The 13,579-nt window shown below is 54.3% G+C and overlaps 9 protein-coding genes across 9 annotated transcripts; 7 read left to right on the top strand and 2 right to left on the bottom strand.

Moving 5' to 3' along the window:
* Positions 1-13: 13 nt before the first annotated feature.
* On the top strand, positions 14-700 carry DL89DRAFT_295384 (uncharacterized protein; the record flags this gene model as incomplete). Its single annotated transcript, XM_040890634.1, has 4 exons — positions 14-235; positions 324-398; positions 506-639; positions 670-700. The coding sequence occupies 4 exons, from the start codon at positions 14-16 to the stop codon at positions 698-700; spliced, it is 462 nt and encodes a 153-aa protein (XP_040740497.1).
* A 273-nt stretch (positions 701-973) lies between these two features.
* On the top strand, positions 974-3,752 carry DL89DRAFT_306116 (uncharacterized protein; the record flags this gene model as incomplete). Its single annotated transcript, XM_040890898.1, has 12 exons — positions 974-1,099; positions 1,139-1,291; positions 1,353-1,455; positions 1,496-1,594; positions 1,660-1,831; positions 1,916-1,987; positions 2,050-2,111; positions 2,176-2,253; positions 2,316-2,410; positions 2,479-2,634; positions 2,713-3,454; positions 3,540-3,752. The coding sequence occupies 12 exons, from the start codon at positions 974-976 to the stop codon at positions 3,719-3,721; spliced, it is 2,040 nt and encodes a 679-aa protein (XP_040740496.1). The 3' UTR covers positions 3,722-3,752.
* On the bottom strand, positions 3,632-5,484 carry DL89DRAFT_64359 (uncharacterized protein). Its single transcript, XM_040891922.1, has one exon. The coding sequence runs from the start codon at positions 5,224-5,226 to the stop codon at positions 3,784-3,786; it is 1,443 nt and encodes a 480-aa protein (XP_040740495.1). The 5' UTR covers positions 5,227-5,484; the 3' UTR covers positions 3,632-3,783.
* On the bottom strand, positions 5,430-6,425 carry DL89DRAFT_64390 (uncharacterized protein). The gene is made up of 2 exons (XM_040891924.1): positions 6,345-6,425; positions 5,430-6,256 (listed from the first exon to the last, which is right to left on the bottom strand). Exons 1-2 carry the CDS (start codon positions 6,361-6,363, stop codon positions 5,634-5,636), a joined length of 642 nt encoding a protein of 213 aa, XP_040740494.1. The 5' UTR covers positions 6,364-6,425; the 3' UTR covers positions 5,430-5,633.
* Position 6,426: 1 nt separating this feature from the next.
* Positions 6,427-7,462, top strand: DL89DRAFT_64389 (uncharacterized protein). The gene has a single exon (XM_040891923.1). The coding sequence runs from the start codon at positions 6,559-6,561 to the stop codon at positions 7,321-7,323; it is 765 nt and encodes a 254-aa protein (XP_040740493.1). The 5' UTR covers positions 6,427-6,558; the 3' UTR covers positions 7,324-7,462.
* A 140-nt stretch (positions 7,463-7,602) lies between these two features.
* Positions 7,603-9,005, top strand: DL89DRAFT_295381 (uncharacterized protein; the record flags this gene model as incomplete). The annotated part of the gene is made up of 2 exons (XM_040890633.1): positions 7,603-7,886; positions 8,177-9,005. 2 exons carry the CDS (start codon positions 7,603-7,605, stop codon positions 9,003-9,005), a joined length of 1,113 nt encoding a protein of 370 aa, XP_040740492.1.
* A 140-nt stretch (positions 9,006-9,145) lies between these two features.
* On the top strand, positions 9,146-10,815 carry DL89DRAFT_64421 (inositol phosphatase). Its single transcript, XM_040891925.1, has 3 exons — positions 9,146-9,315; positions 9,459-10,079; positions 10,267-10,815. The coding sequence occupies exons 1-3, from the start codon at positions 9,286-9,288 to the stop codon at positions 10,705-10,707; spliced, it is 1,092 nt and encodes a 363-aa protein (XP_040740491.1). The 5' UTR covers positions 9,146-9,285; the 3' UTR covers positions 10,708-10,815.
* A 410-nt stretch (positions 10,816-11,225) lies between these two features.
* DL89DRAFT_64349 (uncharacterized protein) lies at positions 11,226-12,206 on the top strand. The gene has a single exon (XM_040891921.1). It carries the CDS (start codon positions 11,463-11,465, stop codon positions 12,120-12,122), a length of 660 nt encoding a protein of 219 aa, XP_040740490.1. The 5' UTR covers positions 11,226-11,462; the 3' UTR covers positions 12,123-12,206.
* A 197-nt stretch (positions 12,207-12,403) lies between these two features.
* On the top strand, positions 12,404-13,569 carry DL89DRAFT_324928 (uncharacterized protein). Its single transcript, XM_040891495.1, has 2 exons — positions 12,404-12,544; positions 12,614-13,569. Exons 1-2 carry the CDS (start codon positions 12,453-12,455, stop codon positions 13,494-13,496), a joined length of 975 nt encoding a protein of 324 aa, XP_040740489.1. The 5' UTR covers positions 12,404-12,452; the 3' UTR covers positions 13,497-13,569.
* The last annotated feature ends 10 nt before the right edge of the window (positions 13,570-13,579 follow it).

Genomic DNA, 13,579 nt, shown 5'->3' with positions numbered 1-13,579 from the left:
ACATATTCGCACAATGCACGGCACGGATGATAGCGACCTGTGCGCAGACGGATTCGACGACGTGCTCACATTCTTTTCTGGAATCAGCAGCACAACTAGTGATGGCAGCAACCATCGGTCGGTGCACTGGCCACAGGACAAGGCTATATCTGCTGCCACTAGCCCCTACTTCCAGAAGAAGCGACCAGCTGTGTCTGCTCAGCCTCCGATGGCAATCACCCTCAAACGATCAAAGGTAGAACGCCTGAGTGCCGGTTTGCCTGCAAAGCCCTGCCTTCATCCTATTGAAGCCCCCAGAAATATCACTCTGAAGCAATCCCAAGACCGGATCACCGCCATCCGGGGTACCTGCGTGGCCAGGCCAGATTCCAGTAACTGCGCTGCCAGCCAAGTTTGCGGTAGCATATGCAGAATTCACGCACTTTAATCGCATGCAGTCTGAATGCTTTGCGCATATATTCAACTCGGATATCAATCCTGGTTGTCAGTGCGCCGACCGCATCAGGGCAAGACGCTCCTCATGGAGATCGCTGTTGCACGGCTCTTTGGCAGCCAATCCTCCAAATCCATAGACAAGGTCCTATACCTGGCGCCGTTGCGGGCGCTATGTATGGAGAGATCCAGCGAGTGGACCAAGCGGTTTCAGGTTAGCGGATTGAAGAGTATAAGTCTGGTTGGCGGTGGCGACGATTTCGGATGAGGACTCGTTCAGTTCATCAGTACGTGCGTCAGACGCATACAACATTTGGTGTGCTACCCCTGAAAAGTGGATATCGCTCGCACGTAGCATCAGCCCCAAGTCCCAATTTCTGAGCTCGTTCAAGCTGGCTTCTCATAGATGAATGCCACACTGTCGGAGGCAATCGGGGTCGCATCCCTTGAAATAGCTGTTTGCACTGTTGCGACACGCGAACCCTGGTTTCCGAACCATCGCTGTATCAGCTACAGTGGGTAATATAGGTGATGTTGCCGAATGGCTGGCAGAAAAGCAGGGGAGTACCCGCGCAAACGCTTGTATTTGGTGAGAAATACCGATCTGCACCCCTGGAGCGGGTCGTGCTGGGGTTCAAACCAGACGTGTCGTACTACAGGTTTCAGCGTAAGTCTCGATTTCAAGATACCTGGCCTTGTCAATAAGCATGGTGGCGGTCGACCAACCTTGATATTTTGCTACACTCGTGGGTCTGCTCAAGAGACCTGTCGCTACCTTGTCCGCAACAAGCACATGCTGCAAAACCAGCATCCAGCCGATACACTTGACCACTCGATTCAGGCAACCAGATCCTCAACGGTAGGTGCAGTTTTCTACGATATGCAAAGTTGTTATGACTATTACTAATCACCTAGTATAGATATTGTACCGCATGGCATTGCATTCCATCATGCTGGTCTCTCTGCTAGCGATCGAGCCAGACTCTGAGCAACTATTCAAGAGCGGATCGATCCATATTCTCTGTAAGTAGCACACCGCATTTGCTCTCTGATCGCTGTTTAGTCTCAGCTAACATCGATGATGTTGGTGTAGGTTCAACATCCACGCTTGGAATCGGAATTAATTTGCCAGCGTACATGGTCATTGTCAAAGGGACAAAAGGTAAGCAAAAAGGGACAATTTAGTTTCAAGAATATCATAGGTATCTTAACATCTGGTCATATTAGGTTATGTTGACGCTGGAAACGTTGAATACAGTGCGTCAGAGATACTCCAGTTTATTGGCCGTGCGGGGCGGCCTCAGTTTGGGAACAGTGGCAAAGCGATCATTCTTACCGAGAGCTTCAATGTCGATAAATATCGAGATTTGGTGACTGGCCAGGAGGTTCTTGAGAGCAAGTAAGTTGGCAAGTATTCTGCGCATCCGACAGTTCTGCAAAATTATAGCAAGTACTAACCAGGACTCTTAAATAGTCTTCGTAGCAAGCTAGCAGAAGTAATTCTCTGCAACTGCGACAAACAGGTTTTCAAGACGGCATCTGATATTGTTGAGTGGTAAGTGACATATATCGTATTGTAAGAGTGGACTCAGTATATATTGCTTACTATATGTCTAGGCTGTCAAAGACATTCTTTGCTGTGCGCATACGAAAGAAATTCCCAGAAGGAGCTATACATGGTAAGTATCTACCTGCGACTACACTGTTGCGCTGGTATAGCATTCCTAATATACAAACATGTAGGGATTGTCAAACAAGAAATCTCAGCGCTTACGCGCACAAATTTGCTAACAGAAGTTGACGGTGGGATCGGCCTGACAGGTAAGAGGCAAGGCGAGTAGTAGCACTCCTACATATCCATTTTGCTCACAAACTGCTTCTAGATATCGGAAAGTGTGTTGCAAAGTACCGAGTCAACCCAATAGCTATGGCGAAGATGCTAGAGGCAATGCCAGAGGAGCCCAGCTACCAGCAAATTGTAAGTGATGAGAGCAAAGCATTGCGCAATAAAATGAGCCTACAGATAACCAAAATAGGTGTTTGTAGTTTGAAGGAATATGCGGTAGTGATGTATTCGATGACCTCAAGATCACAGCTGGGCAGAAAGGCGTACTCAACGGGATGAGCAAGGCACCTGGGCTCCCACTTAGGCTAAAGGGACGCATCCAGGATATCAGAGACAAAGTCCTTGTTCTACTGCAGGTATGAATTGGAAAACTGTACGTATGGCGTATGTGACAAGTATACACCGGATATTGACCTCGTGTTTGGGATGCATAGTATCGGCTACTGGGCAAGGATATCCCGTATACCAAGTACTCGGCCGGGCTATCTCGTGATATGAGCAGAGCCATCCAGATGGCTCTTGGCCCAGCAAAGTGCATCCGTGACTATTATGCAGACAAGCGGGACAGAGATGGGATCATTCATGGGAGTGAGAATGTAAGCACGAAGCATATATTTTTCAGTATACCAATATCCTCCGGTGTACATATGGCTACTACAACAGCATCCCTTCGTAGTGCGCGCGAGATTTCGGCACGATGCTTCGAGAGCTGCTCAGCAGTACTACAGCAGCTTGATGGAGTCGGACCCCGCTATGCAGAGATAATGTGGAGCAACAATATCCAGTCTGTCACAAGTCTGCTGTCAACAAACGCTTGGCAGATTGAGTATCTGCTAACAAGGAATCCCCCGTTTGGCACCAAGGTGCTGTCTGCAGCGGCAAGTATACCGTCGTTTTCTGCCAAGGTCTTCTTAGACTGGATAGATGCGGACACTGTTGTGTTTACGATCGAGGTTGGTTGCGAGTACCGGCAACGATTGGTAGCAGGCACTGATAATCGGCATGGCAACGATGAGATCAGCGCAACTGTCCTCGCTCATACTTCTGACGGTGTCCTACTCAAGTACGAGGCTATTAGTTTCGGTACAGCGTCAGCATTTTATGCAACACAGGCAGGGCTGTGTAATCCATCGCCAGGGTCGTCGGTGATAGTAGAGGTAGCATCCGAGAGGCACGGTAAGTGGAGCTTCATATATGCTTGAGCTGAGGGCTAAACTGAAACAGTTCGTTAATGCGCATCAAGTGCTTCTTTTGCTCATAGTCGGATGCGAAAAACGCGTAGAAGTGCCTATCAGACAAGTGAGCAGCGCTGCTACCCAACAACAGATCACCTCAAATGCACCGCCAAGCCTGGCCCAGCAATATGACGATATAATCATCGACTCGGATGACTTGGAAGCAATTGTACTCATGCCCGATGATGACGATGACTCAGCAGCTTAATGGGCTTCACAGAGCCTTCCATGATGTGTTTAGAACAGACTAATGTTGGATATGCAAAAATTCTACTGTGTTCGTCTAAGTCTTGAACCTGATGTCCTGCTTGACCCAGGTGGCGACGGCTGTTGGTTATGCGATAGTGACCTGCGAATCAGCTGGCTGGTACTCAAACTGCTCAGGCCCAGGCCATACATCTGCTTGTCTGAGTGCAGAGGCGGTCCAACCTCCATTGACTCGGGGCTGACGACAGGATGCAGCTTGGATGGAAAATCGCTGGCCATGCTGCGCTTCTCGGTCAACGGAGCCAATGGGTTCGCGTTCTTTGCAGCGCTCGGATCGAAGCTGCTTTCGGACGAGGTCTCATCATCCTCGCTGATAATCTCAGTCGCCAGACGTATCCCTCCTGTGCAGTCCTCTGTTGTGGAGTCAAGCCCGCTGTCATGGCGCCCAAGTAGTGGTAGCGGGGGCTGTGGCTGCGGCAAAAGATCCGAATTGATCGTCATTGCTATGGAGTCCAGGCGCAGGTCATCAGGGTAGCGTGGGATGGCGTTGGCTCTGAGTCGTATATGTTCAAACTCTGGACGCATGGGGACGGCGCTGTAGTCCCAATCACGGGCAGCATAGCCAAACCTCAGCCGCGAGCTGTGGCGATGCACTGGGCTGGTCTCGTTCATGGCACGGATGGTGCTGGCATGGCAGCGCAAGAAGTCGATGCGCGGCAGAGTGAATGCCTGCTCGAGATCAAACACCAGGTCAAGCAGGAGGTGAGTGCGCGGGTCGTTCAGGAACACTGGATCGGCAATCTCGATTGCATGCAGGGAGCGCATCAGGTAAGAGAGCCGCGAGATATGGCTACGGTACTCTTCAGCAGCCAGGGGCGGCAGATGCTCAGTAGTCTGGTCGTGCAAGTCGGCGATCTGCGGCTCTGTTGGCAGCCTGCGCGCATCCTCCAGAACATACTTCTGGAATACGTCAACGGCCCTGTGATTGCTCATAAACTCGGCAATCGGTGCCTCGTGCTGCTGGTACGTGTCGAGCAGGTCAGCAACCCTGGCGGGCTTCGTTAGGCGGAACAGCGGCGACGTGATCGGCTCAGTGACCGATTTCAGGTGCCGGCGGTACAGGACTTCGGTTTTCGGGCCCGGCGTGCGGAACCACTTGCAGAAATCGAAGCGCGGCTTGTCGAGGTCGCCCAAAGAGTCGGTCGGCATGTCCCCGTCCAGGGTGCGCGCCGAATCGGTGGAATTGTGGTGGCGGCTCAGGCGCTTGTTTTGTTCCGAGAGGTAGTCGACCTGGAACTGCAGCTCGTAGAGCTGGTGCTGCATCTGCTCCAGCGACTCGCTTGGTGGGGCTGCCGCGGCTGCCGTGCTGGCCTGCGGCGAGCCGCTGTTGGAGAATTGGTTTATAATGTTGAGCATATACTGGTGTGTAGAATACGCAGAGTCTGCCGAGCCTGAGGTGGCTGAGCGTAGGCTTTTATTGGTGTGAAACGAGTCCCGCTGCATCATGGTGGCTGGAATATGTGTCTATCGTGGCAGTAGAGCGAGTGTGGAGAATAGAGTACGAGATGTATCGAGCCAAGCAAAAAGAGAAAAATATATTCAGAGATAGAGAACAAGGAGGGATGACCAACACCAGGTTTTATGTGTTTCTGGTGATGACACAATTGCCGGAAAGGCAGGGAGGGGAGGGAGACATACGAGAAACGTGTGGCATCTCTGGCCACTATTCAGACTCAGCATGTGTGGCCTTGGCGGGCAGCGAGAAAATTGCGCTAAAACGGCACTTGGGGGTCGCCCACAATGGGACTGGCGTTTTTAGACTCTGACAATGGCTTGCACCACCGTCTCTCCTCCCCCAAAATAAATATGCCGACGGTGGTTCTTGCCGACGGTTGTTGGAGTGATCCCGCAACCTAAACGCCCGCTGCGTTGACGGGCCTCAGAATCTGCGATGCCTGGACTCCTCCGCCGTACCGCCGCTTGCCGTGCTGCACGCCGATTTTCCTGGCCAGCGAGCGCGTCATGCGCTGCGGCGCCTGCTCCAGCACGCCATCAAGCCCCTCGGTGTCGATCGCTGGCTTCCGGTGGGGTCGCCGCTTTGACTTCTTCGCCTGCCCATGGCTGACTCTGGGCCGGCGGACTTCAGCCATATGCTGCTCAGGCTCCTCGTCGCCCATACTCAGGCCCTCCCACTCGGGCATTATCTGGCTGCGCACGGGGGGCTTCTTTAGGGGCGTTCGTCGAATGGGCAGCGCATCGCTGGCAACAGGTCTTTGTCTCTTCAGACTTTTTGGCGTCGTTGGCGTTTTTGGATTGTTGTGCGTCACAGTGCGCATAGCTGCTGCCGGGCGCTGTATCGCTGCACCTATTGGCGTACCATGCGTGGGCGCCTTCGCTCCATTGTCGGCGCTGCGCTGTGCGTTCTCTTTGCCGGTGGGTTCCACGCGGATGACGAATTCCTCTTGCTCCTCGCGTCGGTACCGCTGGTACGCGGGGTTGCCGCGCTGGCGGGCTTTCCGCCGGGCTTCTCTGTCGCCTACGCGTCGGCTGGGAGTGTTAGAGCACGTTCACAAGGGGCTTTGCCTCCCTTGGTGGTTGGGGAATTCGCTGAATGCGCAACTTGCCTGCGAAATCAAAGGGCATTGTTTACTGTGGTTGAAATGAGGGGGGGAAGAGGGGAAGAGAAGCGAGTTGTTGTTTATATTAGGGATTTTTTTTCCAATCACGCCCGCTGGTCCCGTAACAGTCTCCGAATCCAGGCAGATTTCTGCGAAGCACAGTCGGCGGATACCCGATGACCTCATCAATCCTGTCTCTTCTCCCTTTCCCATTTCTTCAATGATTCTCCGGCGAATGCTCCAGCAGCCCGCACGGCTCCTTTCCCGTGCCCTCAGCACCAGCCCCGCCTTGTCTCGCATCTCGGACAGGTTTAAAATGCAATTTGCCCTGCCCGGCCGCACCACCGGCGTGCTCTCCTCCGGCGTCGTCCCCTACGCAAACGACCCGATGATTCCGGCATCCAAGTACTTCAAGCCCAAGGGCCTGGACCGCGAGGCAATGTTCCCGTTCATGCTGACCAACCACCAATATGTAACCAAGCAGAGCGCCTGCGGCTTCACGCTCTACGCCAGCCCCTGGAACGCCGACGAGCACCCGCGCGACCACAACGGGCTGCGGTTCCGCGACTACCGCGTGGCCTGCATGGTGACCAAAAAGAACTTCAAGAAGGTGTATCCGCGCTGGCGCATTGCGCGGCTGCTGCGGACGGCGGCGATGATGGTGCTGCCGGACAAGGGCATGAAGAGATGCGATTATTTGTTTTTCGCGCACGCGGATCTGGCGCGGATGGACAGGGACCAGCTGTTCCTGGAGGTCGACCGGGCCATGGTGGCGGTGGAGAAGAAGATCCTAAGGCAGTGGCAGGACTCGGGACGCAGACGCAGGCCGGTGCTCTACCCGGGCGTCGAGCGGATCAGCCGCCCAAAGGACAAGCAGCACGGCGACAGGAAGCCAAAGAAGGAGAAGATCCTGAAGGTTGTGGATGCGGACGAGGACAAGCGGATCGAAAGCGTTGCGGATATTGTCGAGGAATGGCGTGCATGATGCGGGGACAGATTGGTGTCACCCCGCCCCATTGCGTAACTGTGTTAGAAATGTGTTTGTTGGCCTTTGACCGGCCCAGCACGCAAACAAACACATCTACCGACCATTTTGTCTGCCCTATGCATATGCCCGGTATGGTGGGCCTCACGCACATGTGCAAACAAATGCTGAGTTCTTCGGTACTTTTTATTGAACTTGGAATCCACACTCTAGCCGCTCGTTCCTCTTTTTTGTTTCGTTTCATTCCTACGCCCTTCAAAACAATACTGTACCTTCAGTATGCCACGTCATTTTAGCATCAGCGCGATCTTCCGCCATTACCACCGCCCAAAGAAAGAGGAAGAGGATATGGAAGTTGAGGTAGTCAAGGTCCAGGTAGCCAGCCCTGAACCCATGCAGCCCAAGGACCACCCGCTCCCAATCGCCATTCCTGGTACCACCAAGGAACGCCAGACCGCCCGACCCCCAGCCTCCACCGCCAACTGGACCAATTCATCCAGCATACCAGCTCCCCGGCGGCCCTCGGACTCCTACCGTACGGCCGACGTGCCGCAGCCCACAGTGTCCCTCAAGAACAGGCCCTACGGGCACGATGGTCTTTGTGGTTCCAAATCCTTATGATCTTAGGAACCCATGGATCAAGACCTTTAGGCCACAATGGCCGGCCATACTATTCTGGGCGACCGGCGCCACTACTTAGACGGGCACCTGCCCTTTCACCTGGTGATTCCTCCTTCCTTCTTTCATACAGCATATTTCATACGTTCAATATACGTCGTGGAAAGGTGCTCGAAAAGTAAACGTGTTCTAGACAGTTGCAGGAGGCTGTCTATCCAAGTGTATCGTACCCGAGACACAACAGTCTTAAGCGGCAGCCGTACCGCGAGGTTAGCTGGACAAACACGGGCTTGCCCGACAACTACTACACAATTGTCGCGAATTCGCCGACCAAGCAGTCGCCAGTGCAGCCGGAGACGTCGCGCAAAATTCCGCTAGACTATAAGCGCAAGACCGGCGCTGCCCGAAGGGCATCATATGCAGATGCCTCATCGGTGCTCGGGTCGTTCTCAATGATGGGCATCAGCCAGTCGCCGGGCTCAGACATGGGGGGATTGGGCCAGATCGTCGGGGAGGCGAACAAGCAGGAGAAGCGGAGGGACAGCGGCATTCCGCGCAACGAGGCCGTGAGCATGTATGCAGGTAGTCCGCGCCGCCTTTCAATCTCCGTGGCCCGGCCCAAGGGCAGCGACGACCCGCAGTACGCACGGTCCCTGGACATGGGCCAGGCCCGGCGCCATTCGGCCTCAAAGTCCAGACTGCATCTGCCGCAGTACCACGGCCGCCGCCACGACTCGCTCCGCGGCGACCACTACCGCATCAGCGACGAAATCACAATCCAGCCCGAGCTGCACCCAAACGGCGGGCTCGGCGGATACCAGGACGTGCAGCGCAAGTCGGCCATTGGCGGATACCGCAATGTCGCCAGGTTTGCAGACATCGGCAACGACAGGTTTGTCAAGAAGACGATCTACTACAAAAAGTTCGAGTTCGACGAGGACATCGGCGGGCCGCTGAACCACCCGAAGCCGTCGATGATCGGCGGGCCGCTGTACAATCCCAGGCGCTCCTTGATTGGCCACCCGAGCGCCCGCAATCAAAAAGAGCCTGCAGTAAATGCTTAGATCAGACTATTTAATTACGGAAAGCAGTCAAGCCGTGCACGGGCCAGCTCTGCCCCGGGTTCGAGGGCACAATGCAAGCGACTGTGAATCCCTGCTTCTTGTTCGGGCAAAACCGCGTCAAGGGGGGAACTCGCTCAATACGGAAACATGTCCTCTTGCGTCCCCTATTCCCGCGCTGCTGCCCTCTTATCTCTTGGAGGCACTAGGGCCGGTTTTCTTGTCCGGTCGTTTGACAGTGACCGCACAGTGGAAGGGGCGTTTTTAGCGCCGCGCTTGACAAATGCTTTCGCACGCAAGGATATTTTGGCAGGTGGGCGTTTTTTTTTATCAGAAGACGCTCAGGACAAGGGCCCTGTATAAATAGCCCAGAGCCCAGGCATGGCCAATCTCTTCTCTGCTAAAACCAACTCCCACACGACCTCTTCTTTTTTTTTTTTTTCACACACACATTAGTTCGTTTATTCAGCAAAAACCATGACAGACCACAAGCAGACCAACATCATGACTCTGACGCGCTACGTGCTCGAGCAGCAGCGCCTGCACCCGGACGCGACCGGCGACCTGTCCATCGCCATGAACGCGGTCCAGGTGGGCTGCAAGTTCGTCGAGGCGTGCGTGCGCAAGGCCCGGCTTATCAACCTGGTCGGGCTGGCCGGCAACCAGAACGTGCAGGGCGAGGACCAGAAGAAGCTGGACGTGCTGTCCAACGAGATGTTCGTCAACGCCCTGCAGGCGTCGGGCAAGTTCTCGTTCATGGTGTCCGAGGAGGTCGACGATATCGTGGTGGTGCCCGAGGAGCTGCGCGGCAAGTACTGCATTACGTTTGATCCGCTCGACGGCTCCAGCAACATTGACGCCGGTGTCAACGTCGGCACTATCTTTGGTATCTGGCGCCTGCCGTCGGGCCCCAAGGCTACCGTCGACGAGATTCTGGTCGCTGGCTCCGAGATCATTGTCGGCGGGTACTGCATGTACGGCTCGTCGTGCAACCTGATTCTGACCTTTGGCAACAACCAGGTCGAGGGCTTCACGCTGGACCCGGCCCTAGGCGAATTCATCCTGACCCATCCTGATGTAAGTACCCGCTTGCTGTCTGCCTGCTAAGTTGCGGAGCAGAACCTGTCTGCCCTCCCCGCTCCGGCTGTCCGCAAAACAAAAGTGTGACTGTCCGGCATTTATCGCGTGCCAGTTCTCCAGCCAATGCTAACTTGCCCATGTTTTTTTTCTGCATGTGATTATCTGGTGTGGGAAGCCACTATAGATTAAGATTCCGAACCGCGGCAAGATCTACTCGGTGAACGAGGGCAACTCGCTGTACTGGGACGCAGCCACCAGGGCCTACTTTGAGTCGCTCAAGTTCCCGACGCCCGAATCCGGCCGCAAGCCGTACTCGTCGCGCTACATTGGCTCCATGGTCGCCGACGTCCACCGCACGCTGCTGTACGGCGGTGTCTTCGCCTACCCCAGCGACCGCAAGTCGCGCCAGGGCAAGCTGCGCATCCTCTACGAGTCCTTCCCCATGGCGTACATTACCGAGCAGGCCGGCGGCAAGGCCACCACTGGAACCACCCGTGTGCTGGACCTGGTGCCCAAGCACATCCACGACCGCTGCCCCATCTTCCTCGGCGGCGCCGACGACATCAGCGATGTCGAGAAGGCCTTCAAGGAGAACAACAACTGGCTTGATGGCACCCAGCAGTAAAGGCCTTTTGCTCTGGCGACTTCCACTCTTCGCTTTTTATTTTCCATTTCCTTGAATAAGCTATTACGTACTGGTTACTCTTGTCATTGAGATCCGCAACCATTTGCTGTGAAGTGTCCGAAAATCTTACTAATCATCACCGCTGCCGCTGTAGCTGCCCGCATCGCTAAGAGTATAGTTCACCGCACCTCCCCGAATAGCTATCGCACAGCTCATCAGGGTCCTCTACCAAAGCAACAGCGGTACCCACCAGGGCTACATCTACCCCTCTTTGAGTTTGGCCACACCGAATCTAGAGGAAGGCACTGCAGGTTAAAGCCCACGAGACCAGCTGTATAACGCCCGTAGCCGAAAAGAGCAACTCGAATCACACAACAAATGATATATTTCTGTCCTTGCAGCCATACCTTATACGTATTGCAAGTTCGACACATCGTGTATAGTCGTTGCTCCTTGTTTAGAGAGCCTACATTGCAATAGCCGCTGCCACCCTCATCGGAATATATCCACAAATATTGAATTAAAAATCAACGCAATCAACAAATGCGTCTGCCTGGGCTGCGGCCAAGGTTCAAGGAACTGAAAATCTGTAAACAGCTCCTGCCAATAGCCCAGCAAATCTCGACAACCCAAATACCTGCTGCGGGTAATGGTCCATTTCCGGTAGCACCCTTCGAATTCTTATGAGGGATTTCCAGAACACCTATTGAATTGCAGGCGCTGCTGGGGTTGCTTTTCGAGTATTTAAGCAGCGAATGTCGGATGCAGTCCTGATACATCTGCGCAGATACGCACTCACCCCTTCAACCCACTCAAGCCAAGCCTCCGTCAATTTCGCCATGTCGATTCCAACCGTCTTCCACAACTCCAACTGCCAGTCACTGTCTAACCTCGGTGGTGGCGGCATGCTGCAGTTCTGCAACACGTTCGACCCACGCAAGCGGCCACCGGCTGACTATTGCGAAATTTTCACGCAGGACGACTACAACACGTACCAAATTGGATGCATCAACTACCGTGGTGGGACGTTCGTCGACAATAACAACAACACGGTAGCGATTGAGCGCCCGCCAGGTTTGGTTGTTGGTATTGATGCACCAGTCGAGTTTCCGGTCGGTTCCCACAACAACTACGTGTTTATTCCTCGCAGTCAGCAGCACACTACAACAACATCAGAGACCCCGACGTCGACTGCGATGACCCTGCATACCATGTGCCACGGGTTCTACGATTCCACTAGTGGCACGTCCTGCTCATATGAGACAATGTGGATCCCAGTGACGTCCTGGACGCCCTGGACATATGATCCGGAGACGTACACGGGCACACCGCAGCCCAGCTACCCGGAGGATTGGGATGCGTCGTCTGCGCCGGAGGAAGCCTCCAAGGTGTGGAGCTACACCACCTATTCCTAAATATATGTGTACTTCAGTAGCCGCTTAGGGCTGGCTCTTCTTTTTGACATGGCAATAGAGTACTTGGCTTTCTTTTCTGCGCAGCACACTAACGCAGAACTTTGGGAAAACTGCTGTTGGACAGGCACACGGGCAAACAAGAGGGAAAATTAAACGCTTTAATCGATTATATCGGCGATCTGCGCAACTGCTGGACCAGTCACAGACCGCAATTCCACCATCTCGCTTTCGTGATACCATGAAGACTGATCGCAAGGAACAGCATCCGTGCCCCTTTTCTTCCTCTCCTCAGCACTAGCTTTTCATTCACCTATTTCTCATATCACAGCGATGGCACTCAGATACCGCTTTGCGCATCAGTCGGTGGGCGCATGCGCTCGCATGCAGCTGGCCGGGACGGGAATCCAGACGCCGTGCATTATGTAAGCATGACACTAATCACATGTACTTGTGATGTCAAAGACAGTAGACTAAACTGTACCCATTTGTAGCAGGACTACGGGCATTATTCTTGGCACACGGATGTACTCGAGCAAGCACACAGCCGCTGTGGCCAAGCCCGTCGAGCGCGCTGACCCGACCCTTCCTGGCCAGAGCCTGACCTTTATCCAGAAGGTGAAGGGGTTTGTGTCGTTCTATAAGGGCGGTCTCAAGGAGCTTTTGCAAAACAACAAGGCAGCCAAGGCAATCGCTGTTAAAGTCCGGAATGGCGAAGAGCTGACGCGGTCAGAATTGCAAATCCAACGGCGCACACCCGGCGACAAGCTGCGCCTGGTACCGTTCGGGTTCCTTGTAGTGATCATCCCTGAGCTAATCCCGCTGACAATTTGGCTGTTCCCCGGTGTGTGTCCGAGCACATGCGTGACATTCGGGCAGACGGTTAAGATGGGGCGGAAGCAGGACGTGGTGCGGCAACGGCTGCACGCACAGGCTGTTCAGCGGATCGCGGAGGCTGGGATCAAGCCTGGTGATTTGGCGGTCGCCAGCAAGCTGGGGAAGCTTGATCACGAGATTTTCCAGTTCGAGACCCTAGCAGATCAGGATGTGCAGTTGATTGCCAGGTACATGGGCGTGCGCGGCGGCTTGTTCGCCAATGCGACGGCGCTGAAGACGAAGCTGAGGCTGGAACTTGATTATCTGCATCATGACGATCAGCTGCTGGCAAACGAATCGCTGGTAGGAGTTCTGGGGCTGACGGAGCTGCATCGGGCGTGCCAGGAGCGCGGAATCCCAACTGCAGATTACCCTGAGCAACAGCTGCGTAACTCGCTGGATGCCTGGACCAAGGTCTCGCAAGCAGCCAAGGGAGGGTCAGACATGTTGCCGATCGTTTGGAGCCGGCTGGCGCTGTTTAACAAGGCGATCAAGGTTTGAGCTGCCAGTGAGAAAAACTATAGGCTAGACTCTCCATCACCTTTGATATGCGAAGAACAATATAGACATCCTTTTTTTTTGTA

This window comes from Linderina pennispora (genome assembly GCF_002104995.1).
Source record: "Linderina pennispora strain ATCC 12442 chromosome Unknown DL89scaffold_15, whole genome shotgun sequence".
In the NCBI taxonomy this organism is placed as follows: domain Eukaryota; kingdom Fungi; phylum Kickxellomycota; class Kickxellomycetes; order Kickxellales; family Kickxellaceae; genus Linderina; species Linderina pennispora.
Note: the sequence above shows the minus strand (reverse complement) of the source record. Positions and strands in the feature narration are given on the sequence as shown.

Coding starts and splice junctions, on each gene's coding strand:
- DL89DRAFT_64349 (XM_040891921.1), top strand. CDS start 11,463: ATGTCGGATGCAGTCCTGATACATCTGCGCAGATACGCACTCACCCCT.
- DL89DRAFT_64359 (XM_040891922.1), bottom strand. CDS start 5,226: ATGATGCAGCGGGACTCGTTTCACACCAATAAAAGCCTACGCTCAGCC.
- DL89DRAFT_64389 (XM_040891923.1), top strand. CDS start 6,559: ATGATTCTCCGGCGAATGCTCCAGCAGCCCGCACGGCTCCTTTCCCGT.
- DL89DRAFT_324928 (XM_040891495.1), top strand. CDS start 12,453: ATGGCACTCAGATACCGCTTTGCGCATCAGTCGGTGGGCGCATGCGCT. Junction 12,545..12,613: donor ATCCAGACGCCGTGCATTAT/GTAAGCATGACA, acceptor ACCCATTTGTAG/CAGGACTACGGGCATTATTC.
- DL89DRAFT_64421 (XM_040891925.1), top strand. CDS start 9,286: ATGCTTTCGCACGCAAGGATATTTTGGCAG. Junction 9,316..9,458: donor ACGCAAGGATATTTTGGCAG/GTGGGCGTTTTT, acceptor CACACACATTAG/TTCGTTTATTCAGCAAAAAC. Junction 10,080..10,266: donor TCATCCTGACCCATCCTGAT/GTAAGTACCCGC, acceptor AAGCCACTATAG/ATTAAGATTCCGAACCGCGG.